The 22,670-nt window shown below is 37.3% G+C and overlaps 1 protein-coding gene across 19 annotated transcripts in view; it reads left to right on the forward strand.

The window, feature by feature from the left end:
• Positions 1-22,670, forward strand: part of LRRC7 (leucine rich repeat containing 7) — a 189,511-nt gene that overhangs the window by 85,716 nt on the left and 81,125 nt on the right. For 16 of the 19 annotated variants that reach the window (XR_014513072.1, XR_014513073.1, XR_014513074.1 and 13 more), the window contains 3 exons: positions 19,262-19,325; positions 20,008-20,082; positions 22,374-22,518. Coding sequence is in view for 16 of the 19 variants with exons in the window: in XM_083448338.1 (XP_083304464.1) it covers positions 19,262-19,325; positions 20,008-20,082; positions 22,374-22,518 (284 nt within the window). In the remaining 3 variants the exon portion in view is untranslated. Of the gene's footprint in view, positions 1-10,662; positions 10,806-19,261; positions 19,326-20,007; positions 20,083-20,624; positions 21,045-21,134; positions 22,519-22,670 lie in introns of those variants that run through there. The other 3 variants (XM_083448331.1, XM_083448332.1, XM_083448334.1) reach the window with 3 other exon arrangements.

A 22,670-nucleotide genomic window follows, 5' to 3' on the forward strand; every position in this document is an offset into this window, starting at 1 on the left:
GCTAAAAATCCAGTAGTTTACATTAAGCAGGGAAAGGCGATCGTCTTAACCTAGGTCAGGGGTAATGTGAACAGTTGGCTAAAGGACATTGCTAATTCACTGAAAATGCAATTCCCAAATTATTCTGTTGGGGACATGTCTCTGAGGACTGTGTTGCTTGGTTGCAGCTCAGCATTGATTGAAGATAATGCAACTGTCTGAATTAATGATTAGATGTTTATAAATTGTCATGATTACTTATGGTGTGTGCTGGCATGAAAAAAAAGTTGGCTGAAAAGGGACAGTTAAAAATACTGTCTTTGGGATTTCCAATCAAAGTAAGCAGAATATAAAAGCACACCCTTATAATACGAAATTTTCAGTTCCCTAGATGGGAACTTGCTGGAATAGAAATATACCTTCACTCCTGTAGAACTATTCCTATATTTTAATTAAGTATTTTAATTTCATAATGAAATTGAAAGTTGAGCTTGCTGTAAGATGCAGTTAGGCAGTATCATGAAAGGCGTGTGGTTGTGGGTGTGCCTGCTTGTGGCCTACATCCTCCTAGTAACATTGGGAAATGAAACACATAAAGCCGTGTTCTGTATTGCTAGCAAGGTACACATGGCAGCTAATGAAATGGAATGAGGCATGGAAAAACTGAATGCAATTATGACATGTCTTGTGCTTTTTTTGCTGAGATGTGCGAGTGGCTTCACGGAAGTCTCACATTTCCTGTAACACGTACTTAGGTCAGCTTTTGGCTTGATCCTGTCGGATTCTTATGTTTGTATGTGTTTTAACCTACAAAGACGAGTCTCTGTTTCATGTATCCTTGGAACAGCGTCCTGTGAGATGACCTACTATTCAGATAATGAGAATAACACTTTCTAAAAGAATGAGATCACATTATGAGAGGTGGAAGGAGGTTTATTTTTGGATATCTGCCTTCAAAATTATTTTTAAGATGTTCTGGGAAGACAATATTCTTTGTAATAAGAATTCAGTAGCACTGGGATGGAACATAGAATGACTCTCTTTCTTTTCTTGTAGTTTGATATAAGGTTATTAGACAATTTGCAAAACATAACTTTATATCCTTGCAACCATCATTTGTGGTACTTTCAAGCAAGCATTTTGCTTTTTGGTGTAAATAATTATTGAGCACCTAAATATTATTGGTCCATCTTGTAAACAGCATACAAGTTCAAAGATTTCTAGTTTGTACTGAGCAGTTTGTATCCAAGGTGTCTTTCTACAAGAAGATGGAGGTACTTGCAGTGCATATAGTTTAAACAAATGTGAACAACAAAAATGGCTTTTTATGCCAGAAATATATTGCCATGCTCATTGTTTAAAATAAGTTTTAGTAGTTCCAAACATTATTTGCAGATTAAATGTGTATTTTTAAAAGTATTTTAAGTGGAACGTCTCAGACTGCATATTCAGTGCTGCTACAAGCTTAGTTCTTCCTTCAGAAAGTCGTTCCAATTAAGTTATTTATTTTAGGAATGTTGGTTGGGGACATTGCTGTGGCTGCCCATCATCTTCTTTCCCCTAGAATGCCTATGGGGTTGGCTGAGCATAATGCTTGGTTTGCTTACGTTCTTCTCAATCTCTCCCCCCCCCCCAATCACTTGCCTCCTCCAAAGGTCTGAATTAAATGCTCGTTTCACTTGAATATTATTCAGTGTAACCCGTTTCCACATCTGCCCAATTTCTCTTCCTTCCACCTGTACATACCCCTTCCAAGTACTGTTGCTTATCTTTAGAATTTTCTTAACTGAGCATGTGCAGCCTTATTACTTTCCCTGCCTCTTGCACATGCTTCTTCTTCTTCTTCTTTTTTAAACACTAATGGAAATTCATGGTTTTCTGCATACTTTCAGAGTTACTTTGCTAAACTGCCACCTAGTCATCAGTGATCTGCTCGTGTCTGTGCATGGAATGCCCATTAGGGGCATGATTATACATCTGCATTTCTTTAAATATAGTTTTTTGAAGGACAATTATACAGAGTTTTTCTGCTTTCTACAGATAACAATTTTACCAGAAAATAATTGCATTAAAAAGTGAAGTGTTTGCCTTGCATTTATTATTTAAGTCATAGCACAGTAAGCTATACTTAGTTGCATATGCTTTGTGTGTAGAAAAAAAACCCCTGTTTTCATTTCCAGCAGTTCTAGTTAAAAGATCTTGAGTCATAAACCTGAATAAAGACTTATGATTGAAGCCTTGTAGAAATGTTATCAGAATATATTGTAACTAAGTTGTGTATATCACAATTCTGTCTTTAATAATTGACAGTTATCTTGCTTATTATTGATAAAGTCATTAGGCAATTATGCATTTGGTGTAAGTAACTCATTTTACATTGTATTTGCTGAAGATCAGGTATATCATAGCAAATATTATTATAACATAGAATTTATACATATCATATTACACATAGATATGTGCAGAAAACCATCATGCTACTTACTATGTGCATCAAAAAGATAGAAGAGGTGGGAAGAGTGTGGCACCATCTTTGCATGAAGGCTGCACCTGCATATTGAAAAACTTGTCTCCAGTTTTTTAATCCAAAGCACCTGTTCATATTTTACTTTAAATAATTATTGATCAGACATATAATGTTTTCTTTTTCCTTGATGCATCATTTTATTTGACTGTACTTTCAGTTATAGTTTTTGGAGTTGTTTAGATAAAGGTAGTAATTAGATTACTAGTTACACTAGCAGTCTATTGAACACTTTTACAGTCATCCTGAAAGGTTGTAGAAGAAGTTAATTAGAAGTCAGTACCAGGGCATCTCCCTGAAAAGTCCTACTAAAACTTTTAAAACAATTCCTGTGTTACAATTGAATTTGGAATTTGAAATGACTCTTGTGTAGGTACAATTAATGATCCTCCACATTCTGTTATAGAATCATTCTGACTTTCATTGTCTTTGTTCATCAGTTCTCATTTATTTATATCTTAACTGTTTTCAGTTTGAATTAATCCTACGTGAACATGATTGACTAAACTGAACAGTTCGTATCAAGTTGCCTGTTCCCTTTGTAAACAAGACACTTGTTTTTCCAGTGACTTGGGAGAGTATAACGTCTGGTTGCAGACAGTCTGTTTGAATTAACTATCGCCTACCAGTGATGTCAGCACCTTCCCACGCACTAAGATACTTTGTTCTATACTTTAGTCCTAAGATATTTTATTCCGCTTGAAGAAGTTAGGTGTCCTGGGAAAAGTAAATTCCCTAGAGTACCTCTGCTGCTGCTGTTGCAGGATCTGAGATGCTAGGAAATGAGTAAAGGAGATCTTCCACTAGAGAGACCTCACTTCTTTAGTGGCTGTCCACATAAGGACAGGTAAGTGGGAAAAGAAGAAGAAGAAGAAGAAGAAGAAGAAGAAGAAGAAGAGAAGAGTTTGGATTTGATATCCCACTTTATCACTACCCGAAGGAGTCTCAAAGCGGCTAACATTCTCCTTTCCCTTCCTCCCCCACAACAAACACTCTGTGAGGTGAGTGGGGCTGAGAGACTTCAGAGAAGTGTGACTGGCCCAAGGTCACCCAGCAGCTGCATGTGGAAGAGCAGACACGTGAACCCGGTTCCCTAGAGTCTATTGCTCTTAACCACTACACCACACTGAAGAGAATGGAGAGTAGGGCAGAGAAGCTCACAGCGTAGCAATTTGTTGGGAGGTATCTGAACCCTGTTATAACCCCAGTTAGGTCATCAGGTATATTATGGCATCTGAATTTCAAAACAGGATTTTTGAAATTCAGATCCCATCATATACCTGTTTCCTGATTTTACAAAACCTGCTTAGTTTGCTCAGCCCAGTTTGAATTGACCTGAGGGATGTTTTCCCAGCACCATCTGCAACTTGCATTTGCAATCTGTGCTTGTTCATCTTGCAGGATTTTTTTGCTGATAGTCATTTCCCCCTATTTTATAACATTTTGTTGTATCACAGTACCAAGCAGTTGACCAACATAACATTTCTAATTATTTACTTGTCTATATAAGTAGATATTTTCTAAAAACAAATTATAGCTTATATTCCTAAAATTATTTCAGTGCACTAAGCATAAAATTGTATTTGCACACCTAAAAAGCAGTTCTTAAACACAAAGCTATGGCAATCCCCCCCCCCCATTTTTATTTTTTAGGTCTAACTGATACAGGGTTCTGCTTCACTGCTGAAATGCCTGTACTGTTTAACAAAATGTTTAAAAAAATAATATTCCAAAATTAGTTATACATGTTCTCAATTTCCATTCAATTTCCTGCCTGTTGACATCTCAGATTAATTCATTTCCTATAACATTTTTAATTAAATATAAATTAGATTGGCTAGGACATTTTTCACTATAACATGACATCTCTTAATCGCCAGTGTTATGTTAATACTACTCAAGGTTGAATTTCCCTTGAAATGAGACACAATACTTGATTAGGAGTTAAGACTATAAGAAGAGCCCTGCTAGATCAGACTGCCATGCTGTTGTCACACTGGCCAACCAGATTGCTATGAGAAGTCTGCAAGCGATACAGACACAACAGACCTGCTCAGCAACTGGTATTCAGAAGCATACTCTCTCTGGTAGTGCACATCCTAATAACCATTGATAACCTCCATGAATTTGTCTACCCACCTTTTAAAACATCCAAGTTGGTGGCCATTACTTTATATACATTACGATCTATACATTATCTGTACTCTGTCTGAAGTACTTGTGTCTTTCTTGACTCTTACAACATTCAGCTGCATTGGATGTCCTTGGATTCTAGTATATTCAGAGAGAGATAAAAACTTACTGATTTCCATTTTCTGCATTTCTTGCATAATCTCATACAGCGCTATCATGTCCCGCCCCCCCCCCCCCAAATCTCCAAACCCTTTCTCATTGAGGAGTAGTTCCTAGCCACATTATCATTTTGGTTGCCATTTTCTTAACCTGCTCCAGTTCTGTAACATTCTATTTGAGGTGCAGCAACCATTGGAGGCTGGTAGAACCTACACTTGTTGGGACATCTAGGAGGTCCCGTGGGTGGGGTTTAGGTCCCAATCCTCCCCCCTTGTGAGGAGGAGGTACTACTAAGTCAACCATTCTGTGGCTTCCCCCTCCTCTGGTTCAACTAAGAAAGGATCTTAATGCAACTTATTCTCAGGAAAGTGGACAAAGATTGCGGGCAGCATACATCATCCACCGAAACAAAACTGTAGCAGTTACCCCAGTGTCATATTGTGAGCTTCATGGCTCCATAATTCTCTCTCCTGTCCCATCAAAGAAATAGTTTCCTTTTGCAAGTTCTTGCATTAATTTCTCTCACCTATTTCTTTCATACTAGTCTTACAGTAGAAGCAAAAGGGGGGATTTTTCCTACTTACCTCAGTCAAGGAAATGGCATGCATCTGCAAAAGTCCCGCCTCTCTGCTCTTTCATGCATGCACACACTAGGGACCGAGGGAGGAACTGATGAAGGGAATTACATGCTGCGCATTAAAAAGAGCAAATTTTTTTGCATTCAGTGCATTTCTATTACTGGAATAACCTCATGTTGAGAAATTACTAACGAATATATCTTTATTCATTTTTTCTGCTAATAGAACTGATCAGAGATTTATTTCACAGGTTACAATACACAGTCTTAAGATTCCACTTTGTGTTAAGACAATATAGGCTTTAATTATTCTATCATCCACTTTAGCCTTGCGGGCTCTCAGTTGGAAACTCCATAATCTACTTTCCAAGGTCTGTGTTTCTTTTGGTAAAACTCCTGCTCTGAATATTTATAGTTTATCAAAGCTTCAAATTTTAATGAAACTGCCACTTCAAACTGAAAGTTTTAGGACATGAATAACCTTTTGATTTTCTAAATAAGATTAACTGCATTTCAACTGAACTAATCCTCAACTGTCTGATGGTTCTCTGTGGACTGTCAGCAGTTTTAACACCTTTTAAGAAATCTTTACATGCATTTGAAAAAATACACTGGCCTGGAAATCACTACTGCATGTGCTTGAGATCATTATTTCTGGCATCAGCTCCTTGTGTTTCACCCTAAGTCCCCACCCACAATAAAGGGGACCTTTTGAAGGGATCCTTGAGATGGCCACTGGAAGAGGGAGCTAAAAAGTTCCCATGTGCTATCCAAGGCTGCTCCTATCATTAAACAGAGGAAGGTACCCGCCTCAGGCTAGGGAACAAGGAGGTGAAGAACAGAGCTTTTTTGCACCCTAAACTATCTTGACGCCTCTGGGTATGGTGGAAGACAATGTCCTGTCATCACTGATAAATTAAAATGCAACTGAGTCCTCTTGGATTCTACTTGTGGAGTGGAGGAACAAGATTTTGTCCTTCATCTCAGGTCGCCCTGATCTAGACTAAAGCAGCATTTTAACATATCGTGGGAGTCTTGGAAATTGATGACTTAACCTTCATTTTCAGTTGTGAAGACCTTTGTTATTCACTAACATTTGAGAAAAAATATATATCAATGTGTGTGAAACTATTGTTCATCTTACACCTCACAGTGATACACTACTTCTGATATGAAGCAGAACCTTCTATAGGGCTGCTTGTCATAGGAGAATATTGTTAGTCATAGAAGAAGGCTATATATACAGATTGGGTGCTCACACTTTTGTCTCTGTATCTTATGTAGCAACCTGGGCAAATCACTTTCTACAAGCTTAACAATAGTTGGCTTCATTGCCGTAGTAAAAATATTGAGAGAAAGCCTTGATGACACATGTTGTTCCTACGTAGATTAAAAAAGAATGGCCAGCAGTAGAGATCTAGTGTGTATTCAGATGTGGTATGTATGTGTTAAAATCATTTTTTCTTTACCTCCTTTTACATATATTTTGCTGAAGTATTTTTCACAGATATAATTGATGTAAATGTTTAGATGGAATAACTTATTTTATCTTGTATCTGACAAATTTAATTTAGTTTTATACGACATTTGTTGTTATTATTAAAATTTGTATACCACCCTTCATCTGTAGATCTTAGGGCAGATGACAACTTAAAAATACAAGATAAAAACTGCAAAATACATACTAAAATAAGAACAAATACAAACCAATAACCCCCCATCCCCTCCCACAACACATTTAAAAGGGTATCAGTTGTTAATTAGCCAAAGGCCAAATGTAGTTTATTGGGAATTGTTTACCATGGCATAACTCTAATCGATTGGCAATAAATAGAAAATGAAAAGTAATGCAATATATTTTAAGATCAGAGAAATTAAATAACAAATCATTTATTAGTGTATCTAGCTGCAGCTCAGCAAGTAGTTTTCTACCGCTTGACAGATTTGAGTAATTTCATGCACAGTTGAACTTTTAAAAAGCAGAGAAGTACAATTATGAATTCTATTTCTCATTTAGTATAACTTCTTTATTTTACATGATCTTGCACAGTGGAAACTGCAAATATTTCTGTCCAGAATGATGACCTTGATATTTCCTGTTGAAATAAAAATCAGTATTGGGATTTAATACTCTTGCAGAAGATTTTGTACTCTGGCATTTTACCATCAATATGTTGTTGCCAATATATTAATAAGCAGTGTGAACAAAAAGAATTAAAAACTCCTGAAATTTATGATAGATTGTAATTGATCCTATGTCGTATGGATGTGGAACCAGTGGCATAGCTTGCTTTCTAGTTAAATGTGTGTTGGGAAAAGGTTTACCTGTTGATCATTTATTATGATTGTTGGGTGCTATCCACGTAAATAGATCCATTACTGCAAGGACTTTTGGCTATGCAAAGGAACTTCTCTCCCTCTCCTTGTGCACCCCTATGTCTTCCAAAATCTGGAGCAGATTTCAAGAGGACGTCGAGAGTGCTCAGAGAGAGGAGAGGGAGAGAAAGTTTGTTGCACAAGCAGAAATCCTTGCCGATAGCAAATCTATTTTGTTGGATATTATTTATATTATTATTTATGTAACAATAAAAAGGTAGCAACTCTGAGTGCTGTAAAGTTGTAGCCGAATGCACATACCACTTTTGCCAGGTTATTTGGATTTAGGATTATTTTTAAATACAGTAATTTTAGCAAGATTAAAGCCAGTTTCTTAAACATTTAATGAGAATTGACTATCTTTGTGCACATTAAACTGACTAAAAATGAGTTTGCAAGAAATTGGACATCACTAAAAGAGATTTTGATGATTAATGCAATGTAGGGCCACTAATTTAACACTTAGGAAAGGGATGGTGAACCTACAGGCTACCAGGATCTCTGTACATTCCCTGGCATTCACACGCCTTCATTTAGGCACCACCTGACCTTCTTCAAGCCCTCTATTTAAGACTCTCATTATAACAGCAGCCAAAGCATAACAAAGTGCCCCTTTGCAGTATTTCTGTGATATTTGGCAACACTTTGGAGGTGTTCTGCTCACCTTTCTGCTGCTGCTATAAAGAAGCAGCACTGCATGTCTAAAGCAGATAATCTGAATGGTAAGGATTCAAATGTCGGCAAGCTGAAGAAGTGACAGTGTTGTGTTCCGTTCTGCCTATTTCCATGAGCAGATTTAAATGACAATGGAAAGGTGAATATTGTTTGTTTCTTGGGGTGCATGTGTTAAAGTGAAGGATAGGTGAGAATAACTGGTGTGTGTGGTGGCAGTAGTGGGAGGGATGTGCTGAAACGGTACAGAAAGGAAACATTTTTCTTTTCCCTACTGGCAGTGGGGTAACCCCCCACAGTTGATCTAGCCTGAAAAAATAAGAGCTATGCCAACCACTTTTTGGTCCAGCCCCACCCATTGCTGAAATGGATCTCCTGACAGCTTTTCACCAAGATAGTGTAGTTCTTCCTGGTGTAGGAAGGAGAAACTGAAATTTGAATGAGAAGGGCACCTAACTACAAAAACAAAGAAAAAGAACCACAAGCAAGAAGTGTAAAACCTTTTACAGTGCAGATGGCAAGGTTCCCTTCAAGGAATCATGAAGGTTTAGCACTTGCATAGATGAATCACTTGGATAATATTACAGAAATTATGTAATTGCAATTTTATACTGCAGTGTTTGACATTTTCTCAGAATAATTTTAAGGTCATATTAGCTTTGTCTTTAGTCAATTATGAAGAAAACCACCTTGTCTCTATTTCCGTAGCATGTTCTCTCAGCTTCTACTTTATGCACCATTATGACAATATTATGTTAATAGAGAAGGACATTCATTCTGGATTCTTGGTTTCTGCTCCTGAAATTCATACTTCCTGGCTACAGTCATTTAATCTTTTTATATTTAGGTTTTTCCATTTGTAAGAACAGATATTATTTCAGAGAGTGAGCAGACATGCATAGGGAAAAGTAGTTATTTGGGTAATTTGCTCCAATACACTTAGGCTTTTAAAGGGAACCAGCATTTTGAATTGTGTTCAGAAATGGGCTGATGGCCTGCGCAGGTGGTACTGCAAGTGGGTGACCTGATCCTGACATTTAGCAAGAGTCGGGAGCTTTAGCGGCAGAATCCTGTTTTTGAATAGTCTTTGAGGGCAATGGCAGCCCGATGTACAGCACAGTACTGTAACTCTGTTCAGACGTAACAAGTATATGTGTGACTTCTGTCAGGTCAGCTACCCCAAACACAAGCTCAAATCATGATCACTGGTTAGGTGTTTTTGACAATGTTGTGTAATTGTTTAAAAAACAAAAACAAAACAGAATGAGTTTCACATGTGTTATACAAAATAGTTTCCTGTGTGAGTTTAATTAAAACTAGACATGCATTAATAAAGATAGAGCATGAGTTCAGAAAAAAGGGTGAAAATTAAGGAGGACGTCAACTCTATACCAACTCAATGGTATTTCCAAGTGGACTTGTATAGGATAGTCCTGTTATAGACAGAATGAAATGGTATGGCTATGAGAATATGCAAGTGAACCTGTTTACTATGTTATTGATACTCATTGTGGGCAAGTGAAAAAGATAAGGGTCTCAAATAAAATGTAGACACTTCCTGTAGGCGATGGGACAAGCGGAGGAAAATATGCCTAACGTGTTTTCACACATTAGACTTGTCTAATAGTAGAATCCCTGTTCTTGTAATGTTTGTATTTAGAACTTATTTGCTTAATATTTCTTTATGATGAAATCTGATATTTAAAGCATTAGGAAGATTTTAAGTTTTCCTTGGGCATCCCTTTCAGTTTAGATAATAGATTTCACCATGTAAGGGTTCATTCTTAAGGAAGATTAGCCACATGTTAATCACATAGTGGTGAAGTCACAAAATCAAACATTATATATAAGGGTCTGGGCTAAAAACTAAGATTTTACTTTAGTGCTCTAGGTTACTTTCCTTCATGATATTATACAATATTTGGAAGAATATTTTCACTAAGTTGAGGTATTCAGAAAGCATTTCCCTTCAAGGAATACTATTTTTCTCCTTTCTTTGCCCTTGAACTTGGGCCTAAATGACTTTAATCAAGCAGGAGACACCAAAATATATTTTCATCACTCTCCAAATTAATTTTAAGTTGATTAAGTAAGAAGTGCAGAAAATTTAATTTCAAATTATTTCCTAATGTTATAAGTTAGTGCTCTCTTAAGTGCCATAAGCCATTTGGTAGTTTTAGACACCTCTTCTACTCCAGCAGTTCCATCTTTTGGGCATTGAAATTGATTTTTCTCATCTTAGCATTTGAAGATCCAGAGTGTGCCCCTTGCCCCATCGCCTGGGAGAGTACAATGGCACCAACAGCAGAGGATGTGAAGGCAGCAGCTTTTCGAGCACCTGAAATGGCAGCATCAGGAGCATCAGCACGAATAGACTGTGTTGAGGTAGTTCTCCCACACTATACTATGAAACCAAAACAGTTTGGGGATACTACATGCTGATGAAGGCTGCCTTTTACTATATTGACCTTTATGCAAATGTTTGCTGTGTTTTAGAATATTCAGATTTTCTTTGCATGGTCATGAGAAGAGAATCTGCCCATGCTTGAACTTCTGCTTAGACATACACTGGGCCATTTCCCAGGAATTTTATCAATTCACAGCCATACATTTTGAAGATCAATATTACCAATTTGTAATGTAGCCGATGCAGCCACTGAAATAATAGTAGTATAATCATTAACAGAACCAACAAATTTAAAGTTGTGTTAGTTTAAATGTAGGAAAACTATAGGTAAGATGTTAAGTTTCTATTAAAGCCTTTAGTCCTGTCACTTAAAATTGCTTCTGAAAATACTTCTTTTCTCATAGCCAATTAATAACAATCATTAATGACAGAATATCAGAAGGTCTTCTGCTAATGCTTACTTCCAAGTCAGGCACAGGCATGTGTCTGAAAGGACACTTCAGACATTCCGGGGAAGAAGCATGAGTGATTTGCGCTGTTTAATCAAATGTTTCCAGTCTTATTTGAAGGAAACATAAATGCATATCCTGTTTGCCATAGGGCTGGTGGGGAAATGCATTGTGCCTCTGAATCAGGAGAAGGTACATCTCCCTCAGGGAATATATGCATCTCCTTTCAGTAAGACATGGAAGATGGAGAAAAGAAGCCAAAGTCACTCAATTTTATTCTCGACACTATTCTAGACTGTCTAAAATAGCTCTGATTTGTACAGAGACAGCGGGATAAGTCCTTTTGATGTTGTTTTCCAACACAGGAGTGACTTTTAGATGTTTTTCTATATCTCTAAAGTAACTAATGATTTAAGTACGTTGTTGATGTTTGGATGATCTGTACAGAAACTGCACTATTTTTATAAAATTTTAAATAGGCTCTATTTTTTAGTTTGTATTAGTCATAATGTCTTGCTAGAAATTTCTATATAGTATTGCAACAGAGATATGATTCATTAGTTATGTGCATCTGTAGATGTGTTCACATGTATGTTTTTGTTTTTTTTACTGATTGGTGTATACTTTCATTGGCACCATTTGAAGTGTGAGTTCCAATATTGAGAATGTTAGATGTGTATGTGAATATAAAGTGTAGCAGCTTTTATATTTAAAGGCAGGAATGGAGTTCATATAGCTATTGCAGTGGGTGCATGTCATTAACATAGAGAACTGTAAGCTGGTTATATGTCAAATGATATGAACAACTTTTATTTTTAAAAATTGTAGAATTCCCAGTAACAAATGGACCCATGTTAAAAAAAATCACAAATAGAAATGACAAGCTAAATCAGGTTTGAACTATCTGCACAATAACGAAATGGTACTAGTCAAAACTGAAATGTGAACAGCATTTCAGATGTCTTCTAAGGGACCTTTTCCGCCCTCCTGCATCCCTGCACAATTGCCTTTCTATGTTGGGAAGCGTATCAGAAATGGGATATGACATATTTTCTTCAACTATGCTTCCAGTCCATTACCAAAGAGAAAGTCCCTGCTCTCAAGAAGGGACTTCAGTTTTATGACATTTCCCCCCAGATAGACACTAACTGCAATATATTCTTGGAATATACAGTCCTTGCCCCTGGCTAAATAGGCTATTGTGATTTGAGGTGCCTCTCCAGAGAATGGTTATACCTGAGAATTAAATGTACGTACTAAAATGATAAAGTGTGAACACAGCAAATGGATGCTTAAAATATCTGCGTCATTCAGGTGCACTAAACCAGAGAGCCAAGATTCTATGCAATTTCCTCAGCAGGATTCAGCTAACATGTCTCTCTAGTAAAAGCAAGTATAAGGGTGCCTGCTAGCACACTGGGGCTTCCTCCCTATTGCACACCCTTTCCTTGAAATTTGCTGGAGACGGAGGCCAGGAGAATCCCAGAACAGCACACAGGGGAGAAGATTGTTCAATCCAGCAAGTTGAAAAGCTTGAGCTGATGGGATGATTGCCATAGTGCTACATTGAATTCCTCCCCCTGTCAAGTATAAACTAATTGGCAAGCCAATGTCTGATCTTGTGTAATTTGTTTAGAGGCCGTCACATGGGAGATGAAACTGATGAGCTTCAAGGTGAAATGTGAAGAAGCTCCTTGTCGGTTTTACCTTTAGCAATTGTTCTATTGCATACATCTTCATCAAAAATAATAATTTTGATAGCACTTTATTCTGGTGTTGGATCAAACTGCAAATCAAATATGTCATTTGTAGTGTACCATTAAAGTGAGACTATTTTCACTAATTTAAAGAATGCCTAGTATACAACTTTGTAATATGTTTATTTTTCCATATGGATATTTTGATGCTTGTAACATCTTATACTAATGAGTACATAGGATCTACTGACTTAAATAGCTCAAAATTAATATATAATGCATATATAAGGATTCAAAAAATATTCTGTTGCAGACTCTGTTGTATTTTTATTGAATTCTGCTGTGATTATTGTGTTTTGGAAAACCAGTAAGTTTCTAACAATGGATCACTCTTTCATATGTGTGATATTCCAGGGGGGAAATGTGTTCCAATCATTGAATTGTGGGAAGCAATCTGCTTTCTCTGTGACCTCCTTTTAAATTTATTATAATTATAAGTTTCTCTTAGTATCTGTGCAGTCACACATATATGGGATCCTCACTTCCAAATACATCATTTTTAAAAAATCTAGAACTAGACATGCCATCACCCACACCACTCCTCTCAAGGGCATTCTCAAGGGTATGTGGCTCCTGCCTTCCCAATCATTTTCTTTTCTACAGGTAGCGCTGCAACATAATGAAAATATTTCTCCTGGCTATTTCTTCATCCTCACATGGCAAAATAAATATATGTTTGCCAATAATTCTTTCTTCTCTTCTTGTGATTTTATTTTGTATTTATTCTCTTTTTACATTGTGTGTTTTAATTTGGTTTGGTTTACTCATATGTCTTGTGGCATCTCTCTCAACATTTTTGCTGAATGGCTCTTTTCCTGCAAAGTTGCCCCATAAAGTGGTCCTTGGGCTGAAGAAGGTTCCCCAGCTCTGCTTTATCAGGTCTAAGAAAAGGATTGAGAATTCCTCTTCAAGTATCCTTCACCTAACTTGGTCATTGGTGAAACTTACATATTACATCTCACACTGCACATACAGATAATGGAGGTAGGAGACAGGTTATCATAGACAGTAAATTGTGTTCCATAGTGGCACTGTCATTGTGCATTGCCAGCTACATGGTGTGCATATCTCAATATCAACATTTTTTGTGGGACAAGGCATCCTCCTTTTCCGGAAGTGAACACATCTCAGTTTTGTAACAGGAAGCAAACAGCAAATCCACATTCCTGACTGTATGTCAGAAACATTGACAAAAGCATCCGTGGACATGCTTATGCGCACTCCTCTGGTCTGAGATAGGATACTAGAACTATGGTTCAAAACCTACCAGGGCTTAGGCCTTGGATAGAGGACGAAAACTCTGCAATACAGCTTGCGATATGGATTTGACAACACAACAGTATACAAGATTTGCTTTGGTCAAGGTTTGCTTTGGCACAGGACCTCTTCCAGTCATCCTACCTCCCTAGCTACAGAGGCTTCCCAGCAGACCTCTTTGTACTCTGTGAAGGAAAGCTTCTTAGTTGGGAAGTCATTCAAGTGACATAAAACATCAGACTCTTCCAAATATCAGCTTTGACTTTCTCTTCATCATTTTTCAGGACATCTACCTGCCAGTGTTTAGCAAGTAGCTAAGGGTGTTTTTTTGGTTGTGTGGTCTTCCCTCATTACTGACCAGTGGCTGCTTGCACTAGTGTTTGACTTTCTTCCTCAAGACAGAGTCTTTCACTTTTCCCCCACCTCTCCTCCTTTAGAGGTATTGGTACTCATCTAAATGGCAGCAGTGGAACAAGTACCCAGACATCAAAGATTGTACTAAATGTTCTTAGGGGAGATGGGGAATCTCTGTCTGAAATTTCAAAGAGATAGGTACATTCATTTGACATTCCTTCCTTGCATTCATTGATCCATTGCATCCCCTGAAACGTGTGCAGAGGAGGGTGATTAAGAAGATGAAGGGTCTGGAAACCAAGCCTTCTGAGGAGCAGTTGAAGGAGCTGGGTATGTTTAGCCCATGGATAAGAGAATTCTGAGAGATATGATAGCCATCTTAAAATATTTGAAGGGCTGTTACATGGAAGATGGAGCAAGCTTGACCACTCCAACTTCAGACCAATTGGCCAACTATCTTGCCACAATGCTGAGTCTTCTTGACGTCTTGGAACTCTGTGTAAATGTGGGGAAATCCTGTTTGGTATTAATGCACTGGCCTGAATTCATCCGAGCACTTTGCATCAACATACATTCTTATCTTTAGCATGGACGAGAAAGAATATTCTTATGTTTTCAACTATGGCTGACCATAGTACTGAACAGCTTGCAGTCCAAATTCAGTTTTTCAGTTATTTTGCTTCAACTCAGGGCTAGCCCATTTGCATTGAGCTTCTTACTACTTTTGATTATGGCACTTCATATTTAAGCTTCCTTTCCTGGTTACTATTGCTTCAGCTCAAAGGGTTACTACATCAGCTTTCTATGTTCATCTGGTACTACAGACTTGATGTTTGATCCAGAATGGATGCTCCTCTGGTAGGGCTGTGCTGAACCCAGAGCTTTCTAGGCAGCTCCCCAGCCTTTGGTAAGTTTGCTATTCATATAGCCTGCTCTTGCTCACTTTTTTTGTATAGCCGCTGCGCGCAATCCATTAGGAATTGAGCAGGAAAGTGGGGGCCATGCCCTTTTGAGTGTGCACACACTGGGATAAGCAGCCTGCCAATACACGAACCAAGTTCAAGAAATCTGAAAAACAAGCCTGCACAGTCACAAAACCTATATGTCTCTGCACAGATCACTCATTGAAGAGCTACAGTTACAGATAAGCAAACTTTCTGAGTACCTCCTGGCTGTGTGTGTGCTTGTGTGTTAATGTCAATTTTTAACAAACTCTTTGCCTCCTAATATCCTTCTCTACCTGATGTGGGATTGTTCTTCTTGAGTTGAAATCAAGATACATTACATCTCCCTGATCCACTGAGTTTGAAACTCTTTCAAAAATGGAAATAAGATTAGGCTGGCATGACTTGTTTTTGAGAAAGATGTGCTAGTTCTTAGTAATCACAGCATCCTTTTTTGAGTGTACACCTTTCCTTGCATCAGTGTCAAGCTGACTAGTTGGTAGTTGCCTGGGTTTCCCCCTTTTTAAAGTTGGGGACCACATTTGCCTGCCTCCCATCCCCAGGGACCTCACCTATTCTCAAAGAATTCTCAAAGATTATAGACAGAGGCTCTGATATTACACCTGCAAGTTCCTTTAGTATCCCCAGATGTATTTCATCAGACCCCGGAGATTTGAATTCATTTAAAGTAGCTAGGTGTTCCTTACTGCCTCTTCTCTTTTCTTGGGCTGAAGCTCCCTCTCTGCATGATTTATTAGATTATCACCAGGTTGGGCACTGTTTTCTTGTTATTTTCACGCTTTGTCATCACTACTGCTACCAACATCTCACCATTCAACAATATGTTATTTCTTCTCTACACATATGTATGAGAGAAACTTACTTACTTTCAGCAACTTCCACCTTGCTTTCTGCCTTCAGCAGAAGCCAGCTGTCATACTATCCCCACTCCTGTGAACTATCCCCACTCCTGTGCAACCGTGATCATCTTCCCATGAAGTCTTGCGATCCCTGAATCCATACATATGCATGCTCATTACTGCCTCTTCTATGGCACTGATTCTATATCCCATTTCAAAGAGCAAGACCAGCATTTGGTTGCATTAGTATAGTGGTAGTTATTACTTAGATGCATGCCTTATGTAAGGCTGTTCCATAGTGTTCCTCAATTTCTATAACATAAAAATGCTTAGAAGGTTCGAAAGGTTGTAAGTCGAGGAGAAAGCAGTTACCAAACCATTTTGCAATAATAAATGACAAATGGAGTATAAACCCCAGATTAATTATTTAAGGCAAAGAAATGCCTAGCTCAAGCCATGCTACCATTGAATTTAAGTCTCAACTTGACAGCAACACACAAGGCTTTCAAAATAATGAAACGAAATGGCAGAAGTAGAAAGAGAAATAGCACTCATATAACAAATTTCAGTTGATATATTGCAGGCACAAATCCAAAATTGTTAATAATGAAGCATCTTATTTCAGGTTTTATTCATTCTGTAGGTTATAACAGAGGAAGCTGACAAGATACTTGGAGAAATTTGACTGACAGTTTGCTTGTTACGTGCCTGCCCCTCATGCTTAGTTAAGGCTAGCCATAAGAATCTTGTTGGTCTGTTTTTAGCTGTGGTAATTGCCTCAGAGAAGGAACTTAACATTTAAGGAGCAGAACTTTTTTTATTTTTCTAAGCTTTCGAAGAAATAAAAAATATTGTTCTGCACTGTCCCTTGAACAATGGAAAGTTCAAGACTCTTTTTTACAGCATCAGTTTCCTTTTTGAAGAAGGTACCCAAGAGGCATATGATATTTTTGTTTTCTGTTTGTTATTTACAAGTATGGGCAGATTATACATTACTCTGGAAATGAACTTGGGCAAGCAGAACTGGATTCATTAAATGTATCAGTCTTATATAAAAAACAGTACCCTTGAAACTCAAAAATATTCCCCCCCCCCACCTCAAGCCAGTCATTGTCTGTTAATTAGTATCCGTTGTTAATGATGAAACTACTACTAAACAAAAGACAGTATGGCTCACAAATTCCTTCATGATTTATTTTTAGTATTCACAAAGGGGGAAGTATTAAGGCTGCAACATTATTTGTGTCTCTTATTTGTACTATTTATAAATACTGAATAATTTGCAAAATATGTTTTCAAAATATAATGACTATATAAGTTGAGTACAGAGGGATCAACGTGATATCATAGCTAACAATAGATTTTTCAACTCATTAAGGATGAAACTAAATTTGGGGGCAACCCATAAATGCAATGTTCCAAAAGAAAAGAAAAGAAAAGCTAATCCTGTGAAAATGTATTTTATAAGGTGTAGCTTATTCCTTTAAGGGAGGCATACATCTACAATGCTTGGTTAATAAGAATTATAAACAAACTGAGATTACTCAGTCAAACCCAATTAGTAAATTTTTAGATGGTTGCTTACAGACAAGCATTTGTTGTGGGATTGTTATCACTCATACATGCAAATTTTTCACAGTACCCATATGAAACTTGCTACTAGCTTTCTGTTGTTTTTATGCTTTTATTTTCTGTGCAGTGTGCATTACATTGCTTATAAACTTTGGGTATTTTAATGCTAGGTACTTGGGTTTAACTGGCTTATCATTGTTATCTTTAATGAATGCCTAATGTCTGATTTGTTGTTGTTGTTTTTCATCTTACCTGACAGTTGATTGACTGGCTGGGTCAAAGCAATATGTGAAATTGTGCCTCCCTGCCTCTTTACTCCAAATCGCACAGTGCCAGGTCACTGAAGGGTGGTGACAAAGATAACTTTCACTTGGCAGAATTCTTTTTATAAGAATGCCAGGCTGGATCAGACCAAAGGCCCATCTAGTCCAGCATTCCTATTTTCACATAGGCCATATAAGATGAGAAACTTGCAAAGAGAGCCTGAGTACAACATCATTCTCCACTCTTAGGATTTCCACCAAGTAGTAATAGAACATGGCCTTTATTGGACTCTTAAATAAAAGCTAATATACTGTTCATTTGAGAAACTTACTCCATTTGCAGATGTTTTGCAACATGCAATCTGATCCAGCATTTCCTTGTAAGTGCTGGAGCTAGATTGTGCATATGAACCCTCCTATCCACAAGGGCTTTCCATCTTCAGAACTGAATCTTCCATTTAAATAAATTGGGACCATCCTGTATGCCTTGGAATGCTAATCAGGCTCCTAACTGTAACTATGGAGACTTCTTGCTTACGTTATGTAAGTAAGCTGATAATTATGCAATTTTTAGAAGACGTCTGAAGACAGCCCTCTATAAGTTTTTAATGTTTGATGTTTCATTGTGTTCTTATATCTGTTGGAAGCCGCCAAAGTGGCTAGAACAGTCACATGGGTGGGGAACAAATAAGAACATTAAAACTGATTAAAATCAGCTTTAGGGGGATTCATTTATCACAGTTTATTGTAGACGTTGCTGTTCATATATTGAAATAAAAATGAATTTCTTCATTAATTATAAACAATGTGACAAAAATGTTTGTTGTCCTGTCTGATACGTTCTTTATTCTATCCAATATGTGCTGTCTACCTCTAAAATTTAATGTAACAGCACATGCAACCTTTGCCACCGTGTATAGTATAATTGCAGTAAAATTGTAACATTCTCATTACTGTAATATCTTTTGTTTTTTACAGGTCAATGCACAAACTGACACAGCTAGAGAGGCTTGACCTAGGCAATAATGAATTTTCTGAGTTGGTAAGAAAAACCTGTTTTAAAAAGCATAACAAAACATGTATGTTCAGTAGTGTTCAGTATATCAATGCTATTTTCCTCAATTCCCACTATGAGAATCCTGCTGCATGCAGAAACGAGTAACTCTACTATTTTGCTTTCCATACATGTAAAAGCTGCATAGGATCCTGCTTTGCATTGATAATCAAAGGAATTCATGATGAAATATTTTATGTCCACAGACAAGGGATAATAATGAGGGTATACAAATAGTAAGTCTCTTATTTATGGCACATGATACTCTGGATTGTGTGACATTATGGGGAAGGGTTGATAGATATGTAGGATCTTGCTTCAGAAACCAGCAGCATCACAGAAGCTATGAGAATAAAAGCCTTAACTCCTAATACCTGACAGTTCAGAGTTTCTGAAATACTAAATCAGCCATTGCTTCTCTGTGCTGCTTCTTCTCAGTTGATCCATCCTGGTAGATGGATTTAGACCAAACCACACTCAGAAATGTGACTTGTAATATTTAACATAATAATAGCTTGTAAGTACAACCTTAAAGAAAATGATGAAGTAATCAGATTAAAGAACTATAGTTCTATTCTGATTTTGTTTGCAAAAGGTAATCACTTGGAAATAATTAAAATATCATTTGGTTTGCATAAATGTTATATTTATAAAATATACTTTTTTGCAGCCTGAGGTTCTGGAACAAGTTCAAAATCTAAAGGAATTATGGATGGACAGTAATTCACTTCAAACACTGCCTGGGGTATGGATATTGTATACAGTCATGTGTTGTTTAGTTTCATTTCTTGTTAATATAGGCAAATGCAACACTGAACATGTTTTTGGACAAGGATACTAACATAATGTTGCATAGTAATGTATAAATAATAAACTTAAATTGATTTGTTCTGACACTACACAACTCTGCAAAATTTCATCTACGTATGTATTTCTGTTATATTGAAACATATTTGAAAGATGTTATTTCTTTAACAGGTGATGGGTTTTCAATTGATCTAAGTAGCATAAGGCCCTCAGAGAGCCTTATTGCTGCTCATAAATGAACAATTTTTAAAAAATATTTCTGTAGCATGCCTCATGCATTTCACTACTGAAGGATGTCTAGCTAACAAAGCATCTGCTAATCTGACTCTCATTGCTGCTATTTCTGAACATCTCGATCTGATACAAATAACTTAGATACCATATAATAATATTTCTAATCATTCTTCTGTGTGGAACAAGAGAATGCACTCCAGCAGCTTGTGAGACACCATCTCAACAAGAGATGAATGCTGCTTATAGACATGCTAGTTGCAGATCACACACATCTAGAGTGGTTCTGGGGATGATAGCCAGATGAGTATATGATAACTTCTGCGTTCATATGGTAACACAGGATCATGATGTCTAAAGAGTGAAGTTGTTCTAGGAAATAGTACAGTGAGAATGTGTAAAGCATGCACACACACAGGGGCCCTGCCCATTGAACTCATGGTTTATTTCTATTTTGCCTCTTTTTTTAATATAGTTTTTCCTATCTTCAGCTGTCAGTGTATTGAGTTTGGCATGAAATAAATCATTATTGTGTGAATCCAGCAGCACCTAACCCCAGAAGAAAGGCACTTCTGCTTATGTCAATTCTCCCCTTGAGCTTCAGCCCCCTCCCGAACATATCCAGTGCTGTTCTGGAGGGGCCCCTTTTTTGTAAGCTGAAGCAGATCTGTTTAACAGGACTAAAATGTTCATGCTAATTTGATGAGATTGTATTATGATAATGATCACTATCATGTCAGCTGCTGAAAGCTTCCCAAGAAGGAAGTAGGGAAGCTATATCTGTGAATGGAACTCTGATCAGTGTTCTTAGGCTCCAACTCAATGATTTTAAGAGAATTTTAATATAAGAATTCTAGTTCAAGCACACAGAGTAAATCATCTTAAGGCAAATTTCTGTGCTGTGACTTGAACAGAGGGTAGTGTTTTCTGTACAGCTTTTGCCTAGCCTATAGCATGTAGAAGTCCATTTTCAATTTAAATACTACAGTATATGCTACAAAAATGCCTTTGGGTAACAACATTGCTACTTCAGCTCAATATAAGAGCACTCTAGTTCAATTGGCAATGTGATTTAGTGCTTGTAGAACATTTTCAAACCATCTAAATGTATTTATACATATCCAAAGTAAGTGTTGGATTCTGTTTCACATATTCATATCTGTTTGATGATTAGCAGTGTCAGAGTCGACAGCGCTTACCATCTGTTGTGTAGTGCTCAGGTAATTCCAATCCAACAACTGAAATTCATGAAAGGATCACGCGCAGGAATGGTGCAATTTAGTAAAGGATCCGTATGCAACATCCTTATTTTCTGCATTAAGACACTGAAATATTCTTACATTTAAGAACTATTCAGATGTATCTTTATAAATAGCACTAATGATTTTCACTGATATTTTGAGAGCCGCCTAAAGTCTGTGAAATAGGTGAGACAAGTATCTGAGTTGCCTTTAAGGGCAGCTCTATGTAGAGCACATTGCAGTAATCCAATCTGGAAGTTATGGGGTTGAGAAATAATGGGGATGAGGGGTCTGTGTGTATCTTCCATATCCCTGTCTAGATACCCCTTTCGGTTTGTTAGCTCACTGCTCTGAACTCACATTTATTGGTTAAGCAAAGGTAGTAGGGTGAATTGGAATGTGGGAGGTATGTATAGGCCTTCCAATTCCTTGCAACAATCTGTGCCACAGACTCTGTGGATGCACTTATACCAAAAATTACTCTTTTAGGATCCTATCTTGTGTGAGTCATTGGGAAGAATCAAACCTCACCATTTAAGTAGTGAGCATTGGTGCAGTATCTTTAGATACAAATTTAGAACAGTGGTTTTTCTAGCGTACTTGACCAATGAAACATCAGACCAGATCACTTTTGCTTCTATAATCACCATTACCTTTCTGTTAACTTTAATTTCTAAATATTATTGCTGTTAACCATTGGTGCTTGCTACAAAATGTAAATCTAACCAACAACCTATTCTTATGTGATGTCATCAAGCCTATAGGAAGGTTAAAGCAGCTGGTGTACTTGGATATGTCAAAAAATAGGATAGAAAGTATAGATATGGACATATCAGGATGTGAAGCCCTGGAAGATCTACTGTTGTCATCCAACATGCTACAACAACTGCCAGATTCTATAGGTAAAGAAAGAAATGTTGGCTAAATGTGTGGTATGTGTGAGAGGTTTTTGCTAAGAAAATGGGTTTGTGGTAATAGATGCTGGTTTGGATTCAAGGGTCCGTTTCTTCTGAATCAAGATTAGGATTTATCTGCCTCCCCTATCATTCATTAT

The sequence above is a fragment of the Podarcis tiliguerta genome, assembly GCF_965153285.1.
Source record: "Podarcis tiliguerta genome assembly, chromosome: 6".
NCBI classification, from domain to species: Eukaryota; Metazoa; Chordata; class Lepidosauria; order Squamata; family Lacertidae; genus Podarcis; species Podarcis tiliguerta.